Raw genomic sequence first — 24,259 nt, 5'->3', positions numbered from 1 at the left:
TCCATGGCACTGTAAATATGAAAAAGGGGCATACATACATAATACAGACAATTGCATTAAGCATAAACAAGACAAGTTACAAAGTGGTACAGAAGGAGAGAGGGCCCTGCCCATGAGGGCTTACAATCTACATGGTATGGGAGGACACAGTAGGTGAGGGTGAAGCTGGTCATGTTGGTATAAAGGCAGCAGGGTCACTGGTTGTAGGCTTGTCTGAAGAGGTGGGTTTTTAGGTTTGTTTTGAAGGATTCCACTGTAGGTGAGAGTCTGATATGTGAGGGTAGTGAGTTCCAGAGTGTGGGGGATGCACAGGAGAAATCTTGAAGGCGATTGTGTGAAGAGGTGATAAGAGGAGAGGAGAGAAGGTCTTGTGAGGATGTATCGGGAAAGTAGCTCAGAGATGTAGGGAGGGGACAGGTTGTGGATGGCCTTGTATGTATTTGTTAGTATTTTGAACTGAATTCGCTGGGCAATGGGGAGCCAGTGAAGGGATTGGCAGAGGGGAGAGGCAGAGGAGTAACAGGGTGAGAGGTGGACTAGTCGGGAGCAGATTTGAGGATAGATTGGAGGGGTGCGAGAGTGCTAGATGGAAGGCCACAGAGGAGAATGTTGCAGTAGTCTAGGCGGGAGATGATGAGGGCACGTACAAGCATTTTTTCGCAGATTCAAAGTTGAGGAATGCGCAAATGCGGGAGATGTTTTTGAGTTTGAGGCGGCAGGTGGTGGAAAGGGTTTGGATTTGTGGTCGGAACGAGAGGGCAGAATCCAAGGTCATTTCAAGGCAGCGGTGAGCAATATGGGGGAAAGGTGATGAATTCTGTTTTATCCATGTAAAGTTTTAGAAAGCGAGAGAAGAAGGATGATATAGAAGATAGACATTGTGGGATTCTGGATAATAAGGTGGTGATGTCTGGACCAGAGAGGTAGATTTGTGTGTCGTCAGCATAAGAATGATACTGAATCCATGGGACTCTATGAGATGTCCCAGGCCAAAAGTGTAAATAGAGAATAGAAGGGTTTCAATGACAGAGCCTTGCGGGACACCAGAGAGGGAATGAGACAAGGAGGTGGTGTGAGAGGGGGGAGACGCTAAACATCTGGTCTGTGAAGTATGATGTAATCCAGGAGAGGGCCAGGTCAGTGATGCCAAGAGATGAAAAAGTTTGCAACAGAAGGGAGTGGTTGACTGTGTCAAAGGCAGAGGACAGGTCAAGGAGAAGGAGGCCAGAGTAATGTTTTTTGGTTTTGGCTGTTAGTAGGTCATTGGTGACTTTGGTAAGGGCAGTCTCAGTCAAGTGGTGGGGTCGGAAGCCAGATTGCAGCCGGTCAAAGGGGGAGCAGGAGGAGAGGTGAGAGGACAGTTCAGAATGGACATGTTGTTTAAGTAGCTTTGAGACATACCAAAGAAGCGATATGGGGCGATAACTGGACAAAGATGGGTCAAGTGAGGGCTTTGTGAGGATGGGTGTAATGGTAGCATGTTTAAAAGTAGAGGTGAAGATGCCAGAGGTTAGTGATAGGTTGAAGAGATGAGTTAGGGCTAGGATAAACACTGTGGTGAGGTTAGGGATGAGGTGAGATGGGATTGGGTCAAGTGCACAGGTGGTGAGATGTGATCTGGAGAGTAGAGTGGAGAGTTTTTTTTCTGTAATGGTGGAGAAGCGGGTTTTGGGAGAAGAGGCAGTTGTGTAGAGGGTCTGTGGGGACTGTGTACTGAAGCTTACTCTGATGTTGACTATCTTTTGTTTTAAGTATGCAGCAAAGTCCTCAGCTGAAATGAGAGGCTGGGGGATGGAGAAGGGAGTTAAGTGTTAAAAAGTTGTTTAGGGCTGTGGGCCAGGGAAGATATGAGAGATGAGAAGTAGGCCCGTTTTGCATCAGCGAGTGAGGATTTGAATATGAGGAGGGATTGCTTGTATGCGGTAATTTGATCTTTAGAATGGGATTTCTTCCATTGCCGCTCAGCAGCCCTGGAAGCTTGTCTGAGTTTTTTGGTCAGGTTGGTGTGCCAGAGTTGTCTGTTGATTTTTCGGGTTTTGTTGTGTGTGTGAGGGGGGAAACTGTGTCCAGAGCTGTACTTGTTGTGGTGTCGCAGGGTGGTCGCAGCATCTGGGTCTTGGAGGGAACAAATAGTAGGGAGTGGCAGAAGAGAGTCAGAAAGCAAGCGAAAGTCAAGGTTTTTAAGGTTCCTGGGGGGGGGGGGGGTGCTAGTTTGTGGACCGAAGGAGCAGCAGGAGAGACCAATGAAGAGAAGGTGAGTAGGTTGTGGTTGGATAGGGGGAGAGGCAAATTAAAAAGGTTAGGGAGCAGAGGCAGGTAAAGATAAGATCCAGAGTGTGGCCATCTCTGTGGGTGGGAGTGGAAAACCACTGTGAGAGGCCGAAGGAGGAAGAGAGTGATAGGAATTTAGAGGCAGCAAAGTGGCAGGTGTCAATAGGGATGTTGAAGTCACCCATGATGATAGTGGGGATGTCGGCAGAAAGAAAGTGTAGTAGCCAGGTGCTAAAGTGGTCAAGAAAGATGGTGGCTGGGACTGGGGGGGCGGTAAATGACAGCTGGTTGAAGGTTGGAGGGAGAGCAGATGCGAACAGTGTACTTCAAATGAAGTGAGTGTAATGGAGGGTGGTAGTGGAGTTGGGCTGTAGGAGCAGGTGTCTGATAGGAGAAATTCTCCTATCAGACACCTGCTCCTACAGCCCAACTCCACTACCACCCTCCATTACACTCACTCCTCCACCATGTTTGCAGCCGGGGCGGGGGTGCGAGTGAATCTAAATCCACTATAAGATAGTGCAGCAGGGGAGAAAACAACTGTAACACCCCAGAGTTGTGTTACAAAACTCTTTTACCCCGCTACAACCTGTTAAGGGCATTAACCTTGTCATCGAATGTGATTTTACATAATATACTCACAAATGTGCATTGTAAAGCCTTGTAAATGTATATTGCTGTAATTTTCATGTCCACCAGCAGGTGGCAGCAATGTGTTCAGCAAGGACTTCGCCAGTTTAGTGTTTCTGAACTGGAATAGTACATTCCAGTTCAGCTCCCCCCTCTTTGAGCAGAGTGGGCTGGTCCATATCCTGCCTCATGGGGAGAGAAGGAAGTTACAGTTAGTGTGCCAGCCACCCCGGCTAGGGGAAGGCTGTGCGAGTAGGAGCTCCCAGATATAAGGATCCAAGCCAGGATCTTGTCTCGGCTGAGATAATTGATCATCATCCCCAGCCTGAGCCTTGCAGCCTCAGCTAGAAGAAAGCAAGCAGCCACCTCCAGTTACAGGAAGAAGCATACCCTGAGACAATAACTGAGTATCGTCCAGAGACCCAGGAGAAGCCATATTCCTCCTCAGCTAGTCAGTCCCCACACAGCAGAAGATAGAAAGTGCAGAAGCCAAATTCCTGCCATATTACAGAGCTACTAAGCAGACGTCCTTTTCCTGCAAAAGCTCCAGGCACTTGATAGAGCAGAAGATAGATTCCTGTCACACATTGCCAATACCTGCTGGGATAAAAGACTATTGCTGTACCTTGTTTGGATGAAAGCTACTACCAGTAAATACAAGTTTGAACTTTACCCAAAGTCTGGATCTCAATTTCTGCTACCAGTTCCTCTATTACTCTTACTAGCACAACATTCATTTTATTGCATGTGAGCCAGGATCCAGCCATACTCAGGTAGGAGACACCATTGACACTATTACCACTACCATACAGAGACATTACACCACTCTGGCATTCCTAACCTGGTACGTGAGTTACAACACCTTAAAGGGCCCTGTGTTAGTACCCTGCGCACGCTGCAATTGGAGTCACGAACAAACTATAGACTATTGTACCCATATCCTGACCCACTGCATAATTTGGCATCCGTGTAACCGTACCACGGTCCTTGCTCATTGCACAACCAGAAACGAAAATGCAGCAGCACAGCAGTCGGATTTTATAGTGGTGGTGCCCGTGGTGTCAGATGCCAGTCTGTAAGCACCCAGTCACAGCAAATTAAGTATTGAAGATATACCACGGCACTCTCATTTCTTCAGCATTCCAACATTTAATCACCAATTCTCAGCGACATTTCGACCACACTTGTCGAAACATCGCTGAGAATTGGTGATTAAATGTTGGAATGCTGAAGAAATGAGAGTGCTGTGGTATATCTTCAACACTTAATTTGCAGCAGGGGAGGAGGTGTCAGTCATGTTTCTGTGAGATCCAGACAGAAAAGTTTTTGAGAGATGAAAAGATGAATGTAGGACAGTTTGTTACAGACAAAGCGTGCATTCCATAATGCTCCTGCAAGAGGAACCAAAGGAGCAGAGGTCAGAGGAATGGTTATTAGGTTTAAGGGTTTGCAGAAATTTGTAGAAGGATATTTGTACTGGGACGTAGAGGTGATAGTGGGGATCTGCTGAGGGGGGGCTGGATTTGGAGAGATATCACCAGCAATAAGGAGAAGCAGAGAAAGTGTTAGTAGGTGAGAATAAGAGAGGGCATGAGGTATCTGTGTGAGTTTGGGAAGGAAGTGTTTTACATTGCCAAACAGGTTTGTGCAAGCGGTCAGATGAGAAGGTAAGATGGAGGAAGAGATAAATAGTTCCTTGCTGGGCGAATTGATGTGGGGGTATTTCATGAGGTTTTGGAAAAGTGAGAAGAGTAAGATGGAAAAATGAAGCATTGTTTGCATTAACTATTTATGTAATTACCTGTGGGTCACTTCTGGTTCAATTCTGGTATAATTCAGTATGTGCACTTGAAAGATGTTGCATTTGGAAATACCAAGGTCTAGAAGACCTAGGAATTTAAATTTATACCACTCAGTGTTCAATCAGGTGTGACCAAGATGGGAGGGGGCTACATATGGCTTAATCAAGGGAGGACCTGATACAGGGGTGGAATAGTCGATGTAAATAAATACTCAAAAAATCCAGCAGGGAAAGAACATTAAAGTTCAATGGAGACATACCAGGGAATGAGAAGGAAAGATGTGGAAAAGCTGGGTGCAGCATTAAGATGGATGGCCAGTTTTTCAATGGTGCAATTTAGTTAACACCATGATCTCCTATGAAAGAATTGCATATAAGAAAAGAAAGTGTGTAGACAGCTTCCACAAAGTGTGTGAACACTGGTGTAATTCCCGTCTAACTGTATATACGCTGCAGGGTTTTCTGCAGCTCCTGGCTTCGACTTAACCCACCTATGGTTCTATTACGCTTTGGGTCGCTTCACTCAGGATGAATACTATCCCTCTAGGATAGATCTAACATATACAGTATAAATGATGTCTTACCTGGCATCAACTGAAAAACTGACACCCTATTCCCTCCTCCATACTTAGCTAGTCTGGTGCTTTACATTTGTGTTATGTATATTCTTACCCACTTCTTTATTCAGATGTATGTTGTGTCTGCCATGATCTATGCACGCCATACATTGTTTGCTTGATCTTTTGTATTGTAGTCTTCAATAAATGCTATTGGGATGATATGCTGGCAATAAGACTATGTAGAAACTACATAGTCTTGTAGGGGGGGCTGTCCATCTCTTCAAATAATAATAAATAAATAAATTTCTTGCAGGTGGCTAGTTTGGTAATGTCAGAAGGAGGTTCTGTAGAAGGTCCTCCTTTTCTGACATCAGTTTTCACTGATCAAAGTCCTTAGGATTCTAGCCTTCACACCCCCAATTCTTCCCAGCGTCATTTGAGCATCCTTTTTACCTCGTGATTTTGCCTGCCAACATGTGCAGTAAAATGGCACTGTGCAGCAATTTACTGGATTCGCGAAATTTTTAATAAACCCAGTTCATTCCGAATCTATGTATATATAGCTCATTCCCCCACAAGATAATTTTCACTGCAATACTGGATGGTCCACTCTTTAATCCAGCAAAAATATACACCCACAATGTTATAGTTTAAAAATGAAGTTTATTCAGTATACAGGATAACTTTATGTTTTAGATATATGACACAGATATTTTTGAATCTTTGTTACACTTTGTATTTTGTACCACCTTTTATAAAACCACCTTTTATGAAAGGCAGATTTTACACTAGTTTTCTGCTTGCCCTGTGGGCATAAAGTGGGCTCCAAGTGTTATATGTATTTAATTACTGATCCAGTATAGAGTGACGAAATGCCAGGCACCAGTCCAGCGCAGATTTTCAGCATATTAAGCAGGCGCTTGGCTGTCCATTCAACATCATCTTCATCCTGAAAAAGAATGCCCCAAATAAGATAAAGTATATTAAACAGTGTCTCATATAAAAAAGCCTGCAAGACAATCCGTTTTGCTGAAATCTTGAATGCACAGAGAGACTATTTCCTCTCAGCTTCTTCCATCTTGAACCTGAAACCAGCTAGTGTACATCACAGCATTACATCAATGCTTAAACTGGAAATTGGAAAATGGGGCTTGCAGGATAATAATGAGGAATAGAAAGAATAATGAGGAATAGGAAGAAGTACCGAGGTAAGAATAACTCCTGACTTATGTACAGTATGTTTGTTTTTTTCATTAGATTTTTTTTCCCAGTTAGTGTTTAACTCCTTCTACCCCAGGACAGTTTTCAACTTCCTGACCAGTCCATTTTTTTTTTTTTTTTGCAAATCTCACATGTGACTTTATGGTATGTGGTAATAATTTTCGAATGCTTACACTTATCCAAGCCATTCCGAAACTGTTTTCTCATTGTTATTATTAAAGCGACATTCATTCTATGGTGCTGTACATATGAAAAGGGGCATACATACAAAATAAAGACCATTACAATAAGCATTAACAAGACAAGTTACAAACTGGTACAGAAGAAGAGAGGGTCCTGCCCACGAGGGCTTACAATCTACAAGGTATGGAGGAAGGACACAGTCAGTTAGGGTAAAGCTGGTTATGGCAGTCTAGCAGAAGGGTAACTGGTTGTAGGCTTGTCTGAAGAGGTGGGTTTTCAGGTTTCTTTTAAAGGATTCCACTGTTGGTGAGAGTCTGACATGTTGGGGAAGAGAATTCCAGGGTATGGGGGATGCACGGGAGAAATCTTGGAGAAGATTGTGGGAAGAGGTGATAAGAGTAGAGGAGAGAAGGAGGTTTTGCGAGAATCGGAGATTACGCGTGGGGATGTATTGGGAAAGTAGCTCAGAGATGTATGGAGGATACAGTTTGTGGACAGCCTTATATGTATTTGTTACTATTTTGAACTGAATTCGCTGGGAGATGGGAAGCCAGTGATGGGACTGGCAGAGGGAAGAGGAGTAACGGGGTTAGAGGTGGATTAGTTGGGCAGCAAAGTTGATGATAGATTGGAAGGGTGCAAGAGTGTTCGATGGAAGGAGGATGGCAAAGGAGTCTAGGCGGGAGATGATGAGGGTATGTACAAGCATTTTTGCAGACTCCTGGTTGAGGAATGGTTGAGTTGGAGGCAGCAGGTGGTGGAAAGGGCTTGGATGTACTTTTTGAAGGACAGGCTTAATCCAAGGTTACTCTAAGGTAGCAGACTTGGTTGACTGGGGAGAGCCATTGACCTTGATAGATAGGTCTGTTGGGTGGGTTGAGCAAGATGGGGTAAAGATGATAAATTCTGTTTTATCCATGTAAAGTTTTAGAAAGCGAGAGGAGAAGGAAGATATAGAAGATGGGCATTGTGGTATTCTGGATAGTAAGGTGGTGATGTTTGGACCAGAGAGGTAAATTTGTGTGTTAGCATAAAAATTATACTGAAAGCCATGGGACTCTATGAGCCGGCCCTTGCCAAAGGTGTATATTGAGAAGAGCAAGGGTCCTAGGACATTGACAGAGAGGGAATGAGATGAGGAGGTGGTGTGAGAGTCTGAGACACTAAATGTCTGGTCTGTGAGGTATGATGTGATCCAAGAGAGTGACAGGTCCATGATGCCAAGAGATAAAAGAGTTTGCAACAGAAGGGAGTGATTGATGGTGTCAAAAGGCAGAGGACAAGTCAAAGGAGGAGGACATGTATTTTTTGGATTTGGCCATTAGAAAGTCATTGGTGACTTTGGTAAGGGCAGTTTCAGTCGAGTGGTGGGGTTGGAAGCCAGATTGTAGCCACTTAAAGAGGGAGTAGGATGACACATTGTACTTCATGACAGTGGTAAATTTGAGTTAATATATTTCACCTTATTTATAAAAAAAAAAAGTTTACCCAAAAATTGTAAAGATTTGCACTTTTCTACATTTCAATTTCTCTGCTTTTAAGAGAAAAATACAATTATTATTATTATCAATACCTCAAAATAGTTATTACTTTACATTTTCTATATCTCTGCTTCATTTTGTAAATGTATTTTTTTATTTTATTATGTCAGATGGATTTTGGATGTAGTTTTTACATTTGTTAGGAAAATTTCCTAAAACCCACTTTTCTAAGTACCTATTCAGTTATGAAGTCACTTTGTGGGGCATAATACAAAATAGAAACCACCCATAAATGACCCCATTGTAGAAACGACACCCTCAAGTTATTCAAATACGAGTTTGCAAACTTTGTTAACCCTTTAGGTATTCCACAAGAATTAAAAGGAAAATAGAGGAGAAATTTCAATATTACATTTTTTTTAAAAAGATTTTCCATTTGAATCCATTTTTTCCTGTAAGGCAGCAACGGTTAACAGCCAAACAAAACTCGGCACTTATTACCCGATTCTGCAGTTTACAGAAAAACCCCATATATGGTCGTAAATAGAGATGAGCAAATCGAAGCTAATGAAGTGGAATTCGATACGAATTTCAGGAATTATTCGATTAACACCGAATCCGAATTTCCTCAAGCTTCGTGGTAACGAATCACATTTTTTCCTAAAATGGCTGCTGCATGTGTTAGGACATGAAGCAAAGAACTCTGGGAACGAGGGATCACCCACAATTCCATGCATGCAGCCAATCAACAGCCAGCCAACCCTGTGATGTCACAATCCTTTAGATAGCCTCAGCCATCTTGGATTCAGCCATTTCCCAGTGTACTTAGTGCAGGGAGAAACGTTAGCAGTCACTAGGGACAGTGCTAGGAAAGACTTCAAAACTTATATTTTGCTCAATAGAAGTTCAGGGAAAGAGCATTAGAAGAGTAGGGAAAGGACAGGGAGAAATTATTCCACAGTATCAAAGCAGAACAGGGTTCAATAGGGGTGTTTACAGCCTAGGCAATAGGAAAAATCCTATTACACCTTGCTGCACTGACTGCGGACCCAAATTGCCATTATACTGCTACTCATTTCAGGTTTTCAATACCTCTAATTCCAGCAAACCGTTCTTGTTATTGGGGTCTTATTAGCCCTTGTGTGGTGCAGTTATAGATATGTTCTAAAGCCTATTTTTGTCGTATATTAGTGGGGGGGGGGGGCTTATTAACCATTGTGTGGTGAAGTGAGAAAATTCAAGCCCTTTTTGGCGTGCATTAGTGACAAAAAAACCCCCATTTATTTGCTGTTAACGGTATCAGTTATATGTTCTAAAGCCTTTTTTAAGCGTGTATTAGTGGGGAAAAAGAAAAAGGACTTATTAGCCGTTGTATGGTGAAGTGGGAAAATGATAGCCCTTTTTGGCATGTATTAATGGCAAAAAAATATATATTTGCCGTTCAGCGGGGAAGTTCCATTGTACTACAGCCATTTACGGGGTGTATTAATAGGATAGGATAGATACGTACGTCCTATTAGCCGTTCTGCAGTGAATTGTGATAGTTATATTTTTTGGGGGTGTATTAACAAGTCCTCTGGGGACATTTACTTCACTTTTTTTTTTTTTTCACTGTTGATTTCTCCTGTAACTGGGGCTGACATAGTAGCCCCAGTTACAGAAGAAATACACCCCCCAGAGAGGCTGTACAGCGCATTACAGCGCTGTATAGCCTCAGTGCAGGGCTGATTGAGGTCTGTGAAAAGACTTCACACATTCAGGAACGTCCATTCAGAAATAGAGAACCACCTCCTGGACATTTATAGTCTATGGGCGGACGGGAAGTGGTTAAAAGGAAAAAGAATATGTCTAATTAGCCTGTCTGCAGTGAACAGACATTGTTATACAGCCATTGTTGGGGTGTATTAATGGGAAAAATAAGTATGTGTTATTAGCTTTACCCGCAGTAAATTTACATTCAGTGGTGACATTTTTTTGTGATACAGCCTTTTTGGGGAAAATTGGTTGGCAAATGTAGACTTTCTTCTGTAGGGACTGAGTATTTGTGTCGATTAGCCATTCAGTGGTGACATTTTTTGGTGCAACAGCCTTTTTTGGGTAAAATTGATGGGTGATTGTAGAGTATCTTCCGTAAGGAGTAACAATTATTTTGATTAGCCATTCAGTGGTGAAATTTGTTTGTGATGCAGACTTTTTGGGGAAAATTGGTCAGTGAATGTAGACTCTTCTGTAGGGACTGAGTAATTGCGTCGATTAGCAATTTGATGGTGGCCTTTTTTGGGAAAATTGCATGGTGGTGTCACACTGTTCTACACCTTGTTTACTTGGGCGAACTGAGTCACACAGGGAAGGAACTGCTCCGTGTCATTCATCAAGAAACCAAATCCTGGCTTTCTCCGTGACAACTCAAAATTGGAACCATGGTGACCGATAAGAGGAAGAACATGGTGTCGGCACTGCATCAAGGTGGGCTAAGTGCACATTTTCAATCTGGTTGTCAAGCGGTTCCTCAAGTCTTCCACCCATCTGCAAGACATCCTAAAAATGACCAGGAAACTTTGCATGCACTTCAGCCACTCGTACACTGCAAAGCACACCCTCCTTGAGCTGCAGAACGTCGTCCCCCAACATAGGCTAATATGCGACGTTTCTACCCATTGGAATTCCACCCTCCATATGTTGGACCGACTATACGAACAGTGAAAGGCCATAAAAAACTCCCCTGTGTAACTTTGATGTTAGCCATTGGTAGCTCATGCGTGGCACCTGCCATTTGCTTGCGCCCTTTGATGAGGCCACTTTATTTCTCAGTCGCCAGGATTACGGGAAGAATGTTATTTCACCGATTCATATCCTGCAAAAGATGCTGGTAAATCTGGCTGGTTAGGTGACTGGAGACATGGCGCCTACATCTCATGGCCACATGAGCCCTGTGGGGGCTGAACTGGAGGAGGACATTGGAGCACAAGCAATGTGTAGTGAAATCGTTTTTTTTTTTTCTACACAGGTGACAGGAGAGGAGGAGCAGGAGCAGCTGGATGAGCAAGAGGGAGAAGAGGAACACGAGGCAGATGACCCAGGCACACCGTGGCAGTATGCAGTGGAGACGGAGGCAGGAAGTCCCTCCTAGTCACTTGTGCAAATGGCCAATGCAAGCTCACTTGCTTGCGTAGCGACAGCCGAATTGTCACCTTTCAACAGAGGGATGACTACTGGCTCTCCACCATGTTAGACCCTCGCTACCAGTCCAAAATGGGGGCCTTTTTTTACACCCGCTGAGAGAAAGGACAAACTAAACTACCATATAGACATCCTATATAGTCAGTTGGCCGCTGCCTATCTGCACCATCATCCATCCTCTTGCAGGTCTGACCGGGCCCTCTCCGCTCATGTTCCAACGCCATGGCTGCTGGCCGGGGGGGGGGGGGGGGGGGGGGTAGGGTGTTTATTGCAGAGGGAGCCATAGTTCCCCCAAGGAGAACTCGCCTGTCCACCCAAAATGTGGAGAGACTGACCTTTGTCTAGAGGAATCTGGATTTTCACCCACCAATGCCTGATGCATAAGATTAGATCATCCATGCTGCCTCACCTAAACCTTGACAAAAAAAAACGGTTTCTTCTGGCTACCTGCCCCAGCTACTATTCTGATGCTGCCACCCGCCTGATGCCACACATCTGATGCCAAGTGCTCCTTCTTACACCCACTATCGTCAGCAGGTACTGTTATTGCCACCCACCTCCCCACTCTGTCACCGGGTCACCCTGTGGTCTCCTCATGCTGCTGCTGCCACCTCCACACTATGTCACCTTGCCACTCTATGGCCTCCTCATGTTGCTGCTGCTACTATGTCATTGGGCCATTCTGTGGACTTCTCAAGCTGTTCTCCCACTCTCCCCACTCCATGACTGGGCCACTATTTTGCCTTTTTGGCCTGGATGACATCACCATTTATTTGACCCTTCTTCTGATCTGTCAGAAGGAAGGAAAAATGAGATGCAAAACGGATCCTGTCTGTCTAGCAGCTGTAAGGCCTGCATGGTCCCATCAGAATTGGCTTCTGATTTTGTAGCCAAAAGCAGGAGTGGGTACAAAACACAGAAGACATACAAATTTCCCATTGACATGTCATCTCTGTTTTGGATCCACTCGTTTTTTTTGGCATTAGCAATACTGATTAATTACTGACCAAATGCTGACCGAGTGAAGGCGCATGCTCAACAGACAGGATCAGTTTTTTGGGGGTTATTGTTCTAACGGATCAGAGGAAGGGCAAAATAATCAGTGAAGTCAACACAAACTTACTGCTGATACCCTTTCTACTTTGTCTGGGGAAGGGGGGGGGGGGCGGGGGCGCTACTTGTATAAGCATTTAATAGAACAGGTTCTGTAGACATCTATATGAAATCAGCTGATGACGGTGTAAAAGGAATACGCTTCTTCTTGATGCCAACATCGACCTGTAAGGCTGAGTTCACACTTGAGTGATTTGGTCAGTTTTGCCCAAATAAGTGACGTGTGCAGTGATTCTAAGAGCGACGCCTGCCATCTGCATGTCATAGCAGACTCCCTATGCATGTTGCTGCAAGGCACAGTGTTCTACACCACTATATAGGCTCTTTGCAGCCAGGAAATAGCAATTTCTAACGTGATTTGCCGCAAATAAATTCAGATCAAATAGTTTCTGAAAGTTCGGTGATCTGGCCGAATCAAATTTGTTTAAAATTTGCTCATCTTTAGTCGCAAACTTCTGTATGGACACAGCAGAATTTGGAGGGGAAGGAGCAACATATAGATTTTGTAGGCCAGATTTCACTGGGACAATTTTAAAATGCCATGCCACATTTGAAGACCACTGATGCACCCCTACAGTAAAAACTCTCAAAAAAGGGACCTAATTTTGGAAACTACAGAATAAGGTGAGAGCTTTATTGGTACTATTTTGGGGTACACATGAATTTTGATTGGTCGATATTACGCATTTTGTGAGGCAAGGTAACCAAAAATTAGCATAATTTTTAGTTTTAGTTTTTTACAATGTTCACCTGACAGGATAGATTCTGTATTATTTTTAGACAGCATGTTGATATGGACACAACAAATACAAATATGTCTATTTTTAGTTTCAGTTTCACACAATAAAAGCATAAAAAAAAAAGTTTTTGTATACTCCATTTTATGAAAGCCATATTTTTTCTGCCAATCGTTTTGTGTAAAGGGCTTGTTTTTTGCGGGAAGAGTTGATGTTTTTATTGGTACAATTTTTGGGTACATATGATTTTTTTATCGTTCAATACTACACTTTTTGGGGCAAGTTGACAAAAAAAAGACTTTTTTTGGCTTTTATTGTGTGAAACTGAAACAAAAAATAAAAAGACATTAATGTACAGTCAGGTCCATAAATATTGGGACATCAACACAATTCTAAAATTTTTGGCTCTATACACCACCACAATGGATTTGAAATTAAACAAGATGTGCTTTAACTTCAGACTGTCAGCTTTAATTTGAGGGTATTTACATCCAAATCAGGTGAATGGTGTAGGAATTACAACAGTTTGCATATGTGCCTCCCACTTGTTAAGGGACCAAAAGTAATGGGACATAATAATAATCATAAGGGTCCATTCACACGTCCGTTGTTTGTTTCCTGATCTGTTCCGTTTTTTGCTGAACAGATCTGGACCAGATCTGGACCCATTCATTTTCAATGGGTCCTGAAAAAAAACGGACAGCACAATGTCAGATTTTTTTTCAGGACCCATTGAAAATGAATAGGTCCAGATCTGTTCAGCAAAAAACGGAACAGATCAGGAAAGAAACAACGGACGTGTGAATGGACCCTAAATCAAACTTTTACTTTTTAATACTTGGTTGCAAATCCTTTGCAGTCAATTAGAGCCTGAAGTCTGGAACGTTAGAATTGTGTCAATGTCCCAATATTTATGGACCTGACTGTATCTGTGGGGTACATCATGTGATATTTTTAGAGAGCAGGTTGTTACAGAAGCAGCAATACATAAAAGGTCTTTTTTTTAAAAAAAATTCAGTTTTACTCAATAAAAGCATAAAAAAAAAAAAAGTCATGTTTGTGTGTCTCCATTTTATGAAAGCCATATTTTTTTTTATTTTTCTGCCCATCATCTTGTGTAGGGGCTAGATTTTTTGCGGGAAGAGTTGATGTTTTTAGTGGTACCATTTTTGGGTACATTTTTTGATCGTTTAATATTACAGTTTTTTAGTACGTTCACCTGAGGGGTAGCTGTGATATTTTTATAGAGCCATGGGAATATATTTAATATGTCTTATAAAAAATAATAAATTATGAAAAATCACTTTTTAACTGTAAAGTTATTTTTTTATTTTTATAAAACACTTTTTTTTTACTTTTTATTCTTGTCCCAGTACAAGGACGTCAATATTTCAGGGTCTAATCTCAGTTTGAATGCAGTAAAATACATGCTGTAATTTACTACATTGAGTGACTACACTGACAGACTGCCTGTGAGTCTTAGAGGCTTCCATAAATGACATACCACGATGCCTGTGTGTGGCCGGGAGTTGAAATGGCAGCCATCGTCCCCCTGTCACTGCAGCAAGGGGGGGTTGATAGAGAGGCGAACCTCCTTCTGCAAACCTCGTATATGCCGCAGTCAGTGTTGATCACAGCATATAAAAGGTTAATCCAGTCACAGCTGGGCCCCTCCATTGATCAGGTGCACACAGCTCCAGTGCCCGCCCAATTATTATGACAGTACGTTCATTTGCTGGAAGTCAATTCCCGCTGTGACGTACTGGTACTTCACATTTGGGGTTAAAGATCAACTGGGCAGCGGCATCGCTTCATGTTGTGCGCATGCCAGCGAACGGCACAAAACTAGTGACGAGGGGGTGGACAAGAAACTAGCAGAAAGACTGGAGGCAAGCCGAGCGAGAGAGATGCAATTATATCCCCATTGCAGTGCGAATGCCCGGGCTGGCTGTGAACTGCACACGCGCGGGATCTCGGCCAGTACTTGGGATGATGAAACGGCCTTACAGGGCGGGACCAGCAAGAGGCTGGGGAGGGGTAATATGAAAAGGCGGCAGAGCAGCCTGGGGACCTACAACAAGAACCCCGCCCTGGGCACTTGCGAGTCCTCATTTGCATATAGAAAGTACGTTTTTTCAGCTGGTGAAAGTAAGAAGAATACAAAAAAGGTACCATTGGAATCTTGTGTAGCTGTGCTAGAGCACCATGTAAGCAGTTTATATTGTCAAATTTAGGTGGCAGACTCCCTTTAATCGTGCTTTTCAGTCTTTGGGTGACCTGTAGCCATGTTTGTTCGGTGCAATACTACTCCTTTACACCAGTGACAGAGAAATACAATAGTTAATCCGTCTGTTAATGGTCTCGCTTCCACATACCTATAGTTGGGTTGACCAAAACCATTTTTTGCCATTGTCCCATGGAAATACAGTACAAAAGTTAAGTTAATTGTGTAGCTGACACATACATATTTTTTCGGTCTGCAATACCCATTCCTTGCCATTCTCACACGGAAATACAGTTGCAAGAAAAAGTATGTGAACCCTTTGGAATGATATGGATTTCTGCACAAATTGGTCATAAGATGTGATCTGATCTTCATCTAAGTCACAACAATAGACAATCACAGTCTGCTTAAACTAATAACACACAAAGAATAATATGTTACCATGTTTTTATTGAACACACCATGTAAACATTCACAGTGCAGGTGGAATAAGTATGTGAACCCCTAGACTAATGACATCTCCAAGATCTAATTGGAGTGAGGTGTCAGCCAACTGGAGTCCAATCAATGAGATGAGATTGGAGGTGCTGGTTACAGCTGTCCTGCCCTATAAAAAACACACACCAGTTCTGGCTTTGCTTTTCACAAGAAGCATTGCCTGATGTGAATGATGCCTCGCACAAAAGAGCTCTCAGAAGACCTACAATTAGGAATTGTTGAATTACATAAAGCTGGAAAGGGTTATAAAAGTATCTCCAAAAGCCTTGCTGTTCATCAGCCCACGGCAAGACAAATTGTTTATAAATTGAGAAAGTTCAGCACTGCTGCTACTCTCCCTAGGAGTGTCTGTCCTGTAAAGATGACTGCAAGAGCACAGCGCAGACTGCTCAATGAGGTGAAGAAGAATCCTAGAGTGTCAGCTAAAGACTTACAAAAGTCTCTGGCATATGCTAACATCCCTGTTAGCGAATCTACGATACGTAAAACACTAAACAAGAATGGATTTCATGGGAGGATACCACAGAGGAAGCCACTGCAGTCCAAAAAAAACATTGCTGTACGTTTACAGTTTGCACAAGAGCACCTGGATGTTCCACAGCAGTAGTGGCAAAATATTATGTGGACAGATGAAAACAAAGTCGAGTTGTTTGGAAGAAACACAGAACACTATGTGTGGAGAAAAAGAGGCACAGCTCACCAACATCAAAACCTCATCCCAACTGTGAAGTATGGTGGTGGGGGCATCATGGTTTGGGGCTGCTTTGCTGTGTCAGGGCCTGGACGGATTGCTATCATCGAAGGAAAAATGAATTCCTAAGTTTATCAAGACATTTTGCAGAAGAACTTAAGGCCATCTGTCCACCAGCTGAAGCTCAACAGAAGATGGGTGTTGCAACAGGACAACGACCCAAAGCATAGAAGTAAATCGACAACAGTATAGCTTAAACAGAAGAAAATACGCCTTCTGGAGTGGCCCAGTCAGAGTCCTGATTTCAACCCGATTGAGATGCTTTGCATTGACCTCAAGAAAGCGATTCACACCAGACATCCCAAGAATATTGCTGAACTGAAACAGTTCTGTAAAGAGAAATGGTCAAGAATTACTCCTGACCGTTGTGCACGTCTGATCTGCAACTACAGGAAACGTTTGGTTGAAGTTATTGCTGCCAAAGGAGGTTCAACCAGTTATTAAATCCAAGGGTTCACATACTTTTTCCACCTGCACTGTGAATGTTTACATGGTGTATTCAATAAAAACATGGTAACATTTAATTATTTGTGTGTTATTAGTTTAAGCAGACTGTGATTGTCTATTGTTGTGACTTAGATGAAGATCAGATCACATTTTATAACCAATTTGTGCAGAAATCCATATCATTCCAAAGGGTTCACATACTTTTTCTTGCAACTGTACAATAGTCTACAGCCTATTTGCTGGGAGACCATAAAAAAAGGAGAAGAGCCTCAAATAAGGGACGTGGCTATGGTGCTGCTGGTGTTAGTGGTGTTGGTTGCTCCTGCTGCAGGGAGAGGACGTTGTCTATCTGGGCCAGCCACAAGCACAAATAAAACACCTTCTTCTGGTGCACGCAGGCAACAGGATGTTCTGCTTCATTTATTAGGCTCAATTACCGTTCTAAGAATAGTGAGGCCATAACAAGTAGAGGCGGTAGTAGATTGGGTGGCTCAGAGTGCCTCCAGTTCCTTCACATTGCCTTCTATCCGGTCCACTGCTGCAAAGTGCAGAGTTGGCACCAGCGGCCCACGAGCATCCTTCTTCTATCTCAACCCCTTGCACATCAGCAAAGCAGTCTGAGCCCCAGCAGTCACTTGTGCTTTTTGATGACTCTGCTAGCAGGGTTTCTGTGGGCCATTCACCTAGCCCTGCCCCAGAAGTGGAAGAGATTAAGTGCACTGATGCCCAACCGCTTATCTCAGGGGATGAGGATGTGGGATGACTGCTGCAGCGCGTCTCTGATGATTACAAAACACAGGTGTCAACTACTGCGCTGTGCAAATCGGCACCCAGGTCATCAGAGTGACATGTGCAGTTCGGAGGAAGAGGTGGGGGTCATGCAGCGCTCAGAAAAAGAGGGAGCAGGGTGCAAAAGCAGAGCAGCTGGCCCTCAGACAGTACGCCTGCTACTGCCCAATGCACCCAAGGACAGAGCACACCAAAGCCAGCTCAAAGATGTTCCCTGTTTTGGCAGTTTTTCAGGCAATGTGCTGATGACAGGACACAGGTGGTTTGCACGCTGTGTAGTCAGAGCCAGAAGCGAGGCATAAATGTTCTAAACCTGAGCACCACCTGCATGACTGCAAAGCACGAGCTGGAGTAGAGGCCTGAAGAACCACGAAAGACCTGAGGCTCCTCCTGCTCCCTCTTCTGCTGCGGTCTCTGCCTATTCCTCCCCCTATGAAGCGACAGGGGCACCTGTCACCTCAAAGAAAGGATGTTACAGCAACACCACCACCGTCAAAGAGCATCTCCACACCGTCCCATGAAAGCATTCAGCTGTCTAACCCCCAAACACTGGAGAACAAGAGGAAGTACCCACTACTCAACTGCGAGCCCCGGCTATTAAAATGCTGCCATTTAATCTGGTGGAGACATAGTGTTTTAAAAATTTTATGAGGGCTGTCCCACGGTACTTGGTACCCAGCCTCCACTACTTTTCCAGGCGGACCGCCGCGGCCGTGCATGAACAAGTGGTGGAAGAATTCAGTTGTGCGCTGTGTGACGCAATCAGTGGCAAGGTCCACATAACCACCGATACATGGACCAGTAAGCACGGGCAGGGACGTTATATCTCCCTAACAGCCCACTAGGTAATCGCGACGGCTGTGCCCAGGGCAGAAAGCTGTTTGGCGCATGTCCTACCGCTACCAAGGATTGCTGGACGTTTCTCATTGCCTCCTGTTGCCTCTCCTCCCTTCTGTTCCTCTTCTACCACCTACTCATCACATCAGCTCAACACCTGCAGCACCAACTACAGCACAGCCAAAGGGAAACAACAGCAAGCTGTTCCAAAAACTCATATGTTTGGGGGAAAAGACCTTTCACTGCGCAGGAGCTGTGTGCAGGCATGGAAGAACAGACTGACGAGTGGTTGCTGATGCTGAGCCTCAAGCCCGGCCTGGTGGTGTGTGACAATGGGTTAAATCTCATAGCAGTTCTGGGCCTAGCCAGCTTGATGCACATCCCATGCCTGGCACATGTGCTGAACTTGGTGGTGCACAGGTTCCTGAAAAATGACACTGATATGTCAGAGCTGCTGCAGAAAGTGAGGGCTGTCTGTGCATGCCTCCGGCGTTCTCACCCTGCTGCTTGCCTGTCTGCCATGTAACTTCGGCCTTCCCACTAACCGCATCATATGCTACATACCCACCAGGTGGAACGCCACCTTGCACATGCCGGAGAGACTATGCGAGCAGCAGCAGGTTTTAGTTGCAGCATGCACGGGTGAGTCGCTCTGCGGAACAGCACCACTTCAACGAGTGGGCCTCCATGCGGGACATGTGTGCCGTGTTGTGCTGTTTCGAGTATTCCACCAAAATGGACAGGGCCGATAATGCTGTCCTCAGCATTACTATCCCACTTCTATGTCTCCTTGAAAAAACACTCCAGGTGATGATGGATGAGGATGTGGCACAGGAGGAAGAGGGATCATTCCCCTGGTTATTAGACCAGTCGTTTACAAGTGGCTCGGAGGCTGGGTTCCTACACCAACAGCGAACAGGTACACAACTGTCCAGCCAGGGAACAGTTTTGGTGGAGGAGGATGATGATGAGGAGAATCCGCGTTCACAGCAGGGTGGCACCCAAATCTGCTTGTGGGCATCTTTGGATGACTGGGGGGATACAGACTACACAGAAGATGCACCTCCCACCGAGGACAGTTGCCCACATTCTAACCGTTGCTGATTACTTGGTGGCCACCCTGCCAGATCCCCGCTATAAGGACAACGTGCTGTCCTTCATTCCATCACTGGAACGTGATCATAAGATGCGCGAGTACAAGCACATCCTGGTAGACTCCCTATGTGGAAGCACAAGGCAAAGGCAGAGGAGGAGGAGGAAGAGGTCGCCAACACAGCTGGGGCACCATCGGAATCTCAAAAGGGAGGACTAGCATGGCCGAAATGTGGAAAAGCTTTGTCAGCATGCCGCAACATCCAGCACCACCAGCTGATACGGACCGTCTTAGCAGGAGGCAGGGTTTCTGCAACATGGTAGAACAGTACATGTGCATGTACTGACTGATGGGTCTGTCGCACTCAACTTCTAGATCTCCAAATTGGCACATCGCCTGAGCTTGCCTTTTACACCTTGGAGGTGCTGGTCTGCCTTGCGGCCAGTGTATTGTCTGAATGTGTGTTTAGCACAGCAGGGGGGTGATCACAGACAAGCGCATCGGCCTGACCACATCCAAAGTGGACAAGTTCACGTTCATTAAAATGACCCAGGTTTGGATCCCATAGGACTTGTCCGTCCCTTGGCCAGAGTAAAGAAGTACACCCGCGGCACCTAGCTATTGTTATACTCCAGCACACTTTGTTCTCTTTTCCCATGTTTTGTGGCCAACAGTTCCCCCCCCCCCCCAAAAAAAATTTAAAAAAAATTATAAACATTTAAATAAGAACACCCCTTCAACCGTCTAACTGTTTTAGGAGAGGAAATTCTTCTAATAGATGGTCCCCAGATATTAAACGGAGACGAACTAATACTACAGGTGATCTCACCAACTGTATTACCTGTCCCACTTGTCCCAGCCTAGACCCCTCCAGAGGGGCAGGAGAAAGAAGCGATATATGGCCTTGCCCGCAGAGCCATACAGTTTTTACCCAGGACATACAAGCACCAAACAGTCACGCCGTGGCCCTTAGCAACCTGACACAGAATTGACGGACACATAAAAAAAAAAAAAAAAAACTGAAACAGTGTTGGCTTCCTACCCCACTAGGACCTCCACCTCCTGGATCAAGATTACTATGTCTTATATTGGGTTAGTAGAGAAATATACTGGCCGCAACCCAAAAAATGGCTAAAGGTCACACACAGAATTGACACAAATTTAAAAAACAAAAACAAACAGTGTTGGCTTCCTTCTCCAACTCTTCTACCTACACTGCTTCGTCCACAGCCTTCTTAACTTCCTACTCCATTGGAACTGCGCCTCCTGGTTCAAGATTGTTATTTATTTTTATGTATTTTATGTTATTTTAAGTAATTTCCCTATCCACATTTGTTTGCAGGGATCAATTTCAGAACCCAAATGAAAAAGTTCGGTCGAACTTGGACATCCACCAGTCCGCTCATCACTAACCATGTCCCATTTGAGGACCCCCTGATTTTCCCTACGTAGAAACTCCCAAAAAGTGACCCCATTTTGGAAACTACAGGATAAGGTGACAGTTTTATTGGTAATATTTTGGAGAACATATGATTTTTGATCGCTCTATATTATGCTTTTTGTGAGGTAAGGTAACCAAAAAAGTGGCTGTTCTAGCACAGTTTTTATTTTTTACAATGTTCATCGAACAGGTTAGATCATATGCTATTTTTATAGAGCAGGTTGTTATGGATACGACAATAACAAATATGTCTACTTTTTTTGTTTCAGTTTTACATATTAAAGCATTTTTTTTTAAATGTTTGTGTCTCGATTTTCTGAACGCCATATTTTAAAAATGTTTATGCCAGAGTGGTGCCCACCTGATCAGCATGACGTAATAGTACGTAAAATTGAGGGAAGTCACTTCCCGCTAGGACATACTATTAACTCATTGGTCAGGAAAGGGTTAACATAGGACCCCGTTCTTTTATCTCACCTGCACAGTTCTTGCATCCGTTGAACTTGTTTGGAGAGTTTCTGCTTGCATTTCTATGCAGGATGTCAGAATAGTCCCCCAGAGCTGCTGTGTTGATGTGAACTGCTTCCCAACCTCATAGATCTTTTGCTAGAGGATACTCAAAAGGTTCTCAATAGGTTTTAGGTCAGGAGAGGATGGTGACCACATCATGAGTTTCTCTCCTTTTATGCTCATTGCAGCAGGAGATGGTGCATTGTCATGCATGAAGATTAATTTGCTATAGAAGGCGCAATTTCTATCAGTACCAAAGCGGTTTATTTTTAAAAGTGCTTTTGTCCTGCAAATAGCCAGCATTACACATTTATTCTTTGGAGTGTAAAAGTGCATTAACCATCTGCTGAGGCATTCCTGTTATCTCTGAGAATATAGTGTTCTTGTTATTTTTATTTTTTTATTAAGGCGCAATTTCTATCAGTGCCAAAACGATTTATTTTTAAAAGTGCTCTTTGTCCTGCAAGTAGTAGTGTCACACATTTCTTCCTTGGAGTGTAAAAGCACATTAACCATCTGCTGAGTCATTTCTCTTATCCCTGAGAATACAGCACTCTTGTTGTTCTGTTAGTGGCAAACCAGTTTGGTGAATTATATATGCGACCCATGTGACTGTCGTTTCTATCTTTACAAAAGCAAGTGTGTGCCTCGGAGTGAACTGTAATAAAGCAATTTTTTTTGTCTACATTTGTATATTAAAATATAACTACTGATCCTAAATTCTAAAATGGCGCTTGCAAAGAAAAGAAAAGTTGATTCTGAGTGTCGATCTTTCCAAGAGAAATGGACAAATGATTATTTTTTTTGTTGAAGTTAAAGGCAAACCTGTGTGTCTAGTTTGTGGTAAATCGTTAGCAGTAATAAAAAAAAGTCAATCTGGAATGTCATTAAAGCACATTGAGATAAAATAAATGCTCTACAGCGGAGATTGGAAAAACAACAAGACGCTTTTATTAGGCCTCGATATGACAGAGATAACGTTATTCAGACAAGTTATGTAGTGAGCGAGCTAATCACAAAAAAGCTAAAGCCTCATATAGAGGGAGAGTTTGTGAAAGAGTGCATGGTGGCTGCCGCAGAGTTGTTGGCACCAGACAAAGTAAAATTATTTCAGGATGTTAGTTTGTCTCGTAGAATTAGCTCAAGATCTTAAAAAAACACTGAAGAATTCTACAGGAGATTTTGAATTTCTTTCTCTTGCTTGTGATGAGACAACATAAATAGTGATGTCCTGAACTATTCGCCGGCGAACATAGCTTGTTCGCGTTGCCGCGGCGGGCGAACATATGCGATGTTCGGTCCGCCCCCTATACATCATCATTGAGTAAACTTTGACCCTGTACCTCACAGTCAGCAGACACATTCCAGCCAATCAGCAGCAGACCCTCCCTCCCAGCTCCTAGACAGCATCCATTTTAGATTCATTCGGAAGCTGCATTCTCAGTGAGAGGAGGGACAGTGCTGCTGCTGCTGATTCAATAGGGAAAGCGTTAGCTAGGGCAGTGTTCTATGTCCACAGACTCATCTGCTGTAAGGACAGCGTCCTGACAGCACCCCAAAAAGCCCTTTTCAGGGCTGGTACATCAGTCTGCTTTTTTGTTTTGTTTATATATTGGCCGTAGTGATAAGTATAGTGGGTAGGTCTGATTTAGCTGGTGTGAGTGACGTATTAGGACACCAGAGTAAGATCAGTTTTTGATCTAGAACTATGGAAGTGGAACAGATCCTATTAAGCAAATTTTCCACTTGGCTCCAGAAGTGGCGTATAATAGGGCAGTTCCACTAGATATGAGAAAGAGCGCCGACGCCCGCTCCGCACCTCCAGCAGACCTCAGGAATTTCCGGATTAAGTCTATGAAGGAACTCAGGTGTTTTATACCAACGGGTGAGCAACTTATACGAGTTCTCCTGGATTTTAATGCACCGGCTGAAGCCATGCGAGTGGGTCAATATAAAAGCTTTTTCTGGATCTGACAATGTAAGGGATAGCTCTTTTTCCCAAGAACTTAGGAAATATGGCTCAGAGTGAGCAGAGGATAGTAGTTCCTTATACATAGTAGAAAAGGGTCTGCTGGAGGGCCGAGCGGACCCCAGCCTCCGCTCCAACCAAGTGGGTGAAGTATGGTGGGATGTCCGCAATTTCAGGAGCTTTATGTCCCTTTTAAAGTTGTGGAGATGTAGAAACGCCGCTGACTGGACCCTGGGAAATCTGAGGACCCCCTCCCAATCTAGGTCCCCCCCCCCCCCGGCGACATCACATCCTGCAGGGTGTGGTTCCTGAGCAGGGCCCAGACTCCCGTGGCAACGTGTATTGTGGGGTGAATAAAGGACTGCAGTAGATGCAATGGAAGTCCGGGGCTGGGTAAGTTAAGTGTCCCGGAGCTATATAACATAGACCAGGTGAGTAGTACTCCTCTCCATAGCAGAGGTAACTTGGAGGCTGTGGGGGAACATGGACGGACGCCCCACATGATCAGTCTCTCACGGTTAGT

At 44.0% G+C, this 24,259-nt stretch overlaps 1 protein-coding gene across 1 annotated transcript in view; it reads right to left on the bottom strand.

The window, feature by feature from the left end:
• Positions 1-5,908: 5,908 nt before the first annotated feature.
• Positions 5,909-24,259, bottom strand: part of CENPM (centromere protein M) — a 370,895-nt gene continuing 352,544 nt past the window's right edge. The window contains exon 6 of the mRNA XM_044301494.1: positions 5,909-6,211. Within this exon, the coding sequence (XP_044157429.1) occupies positions 6,095-6,211 (117 nt within the window). The 3' untranslated portion in view covers positions 5,909-6,094. The remainder of the gene's footprint in view (positions 6,212-24,259) is intronic.

Source organism: Bufo gargarizans, chromosome 7 (assembly GCF_014858855.1).
Source record: "Bufo gargarizans isolate SCDJY-AF-19 chromosome 7, ASM1485885v1, whole genome shotgun sequence".
In the NCBI taxonomy this organism is placed as follows: Eukaryota; Metazoa; Chordata; class Amphibia; order Anura; family Bufonidae; genus Bufo; species Bufo gargarizans.
The sequence above is the reverse complement of the archived record's forward strand: the minus strand, read 5'-3'. Positions and strand labels throughout refer to the sequence as shown.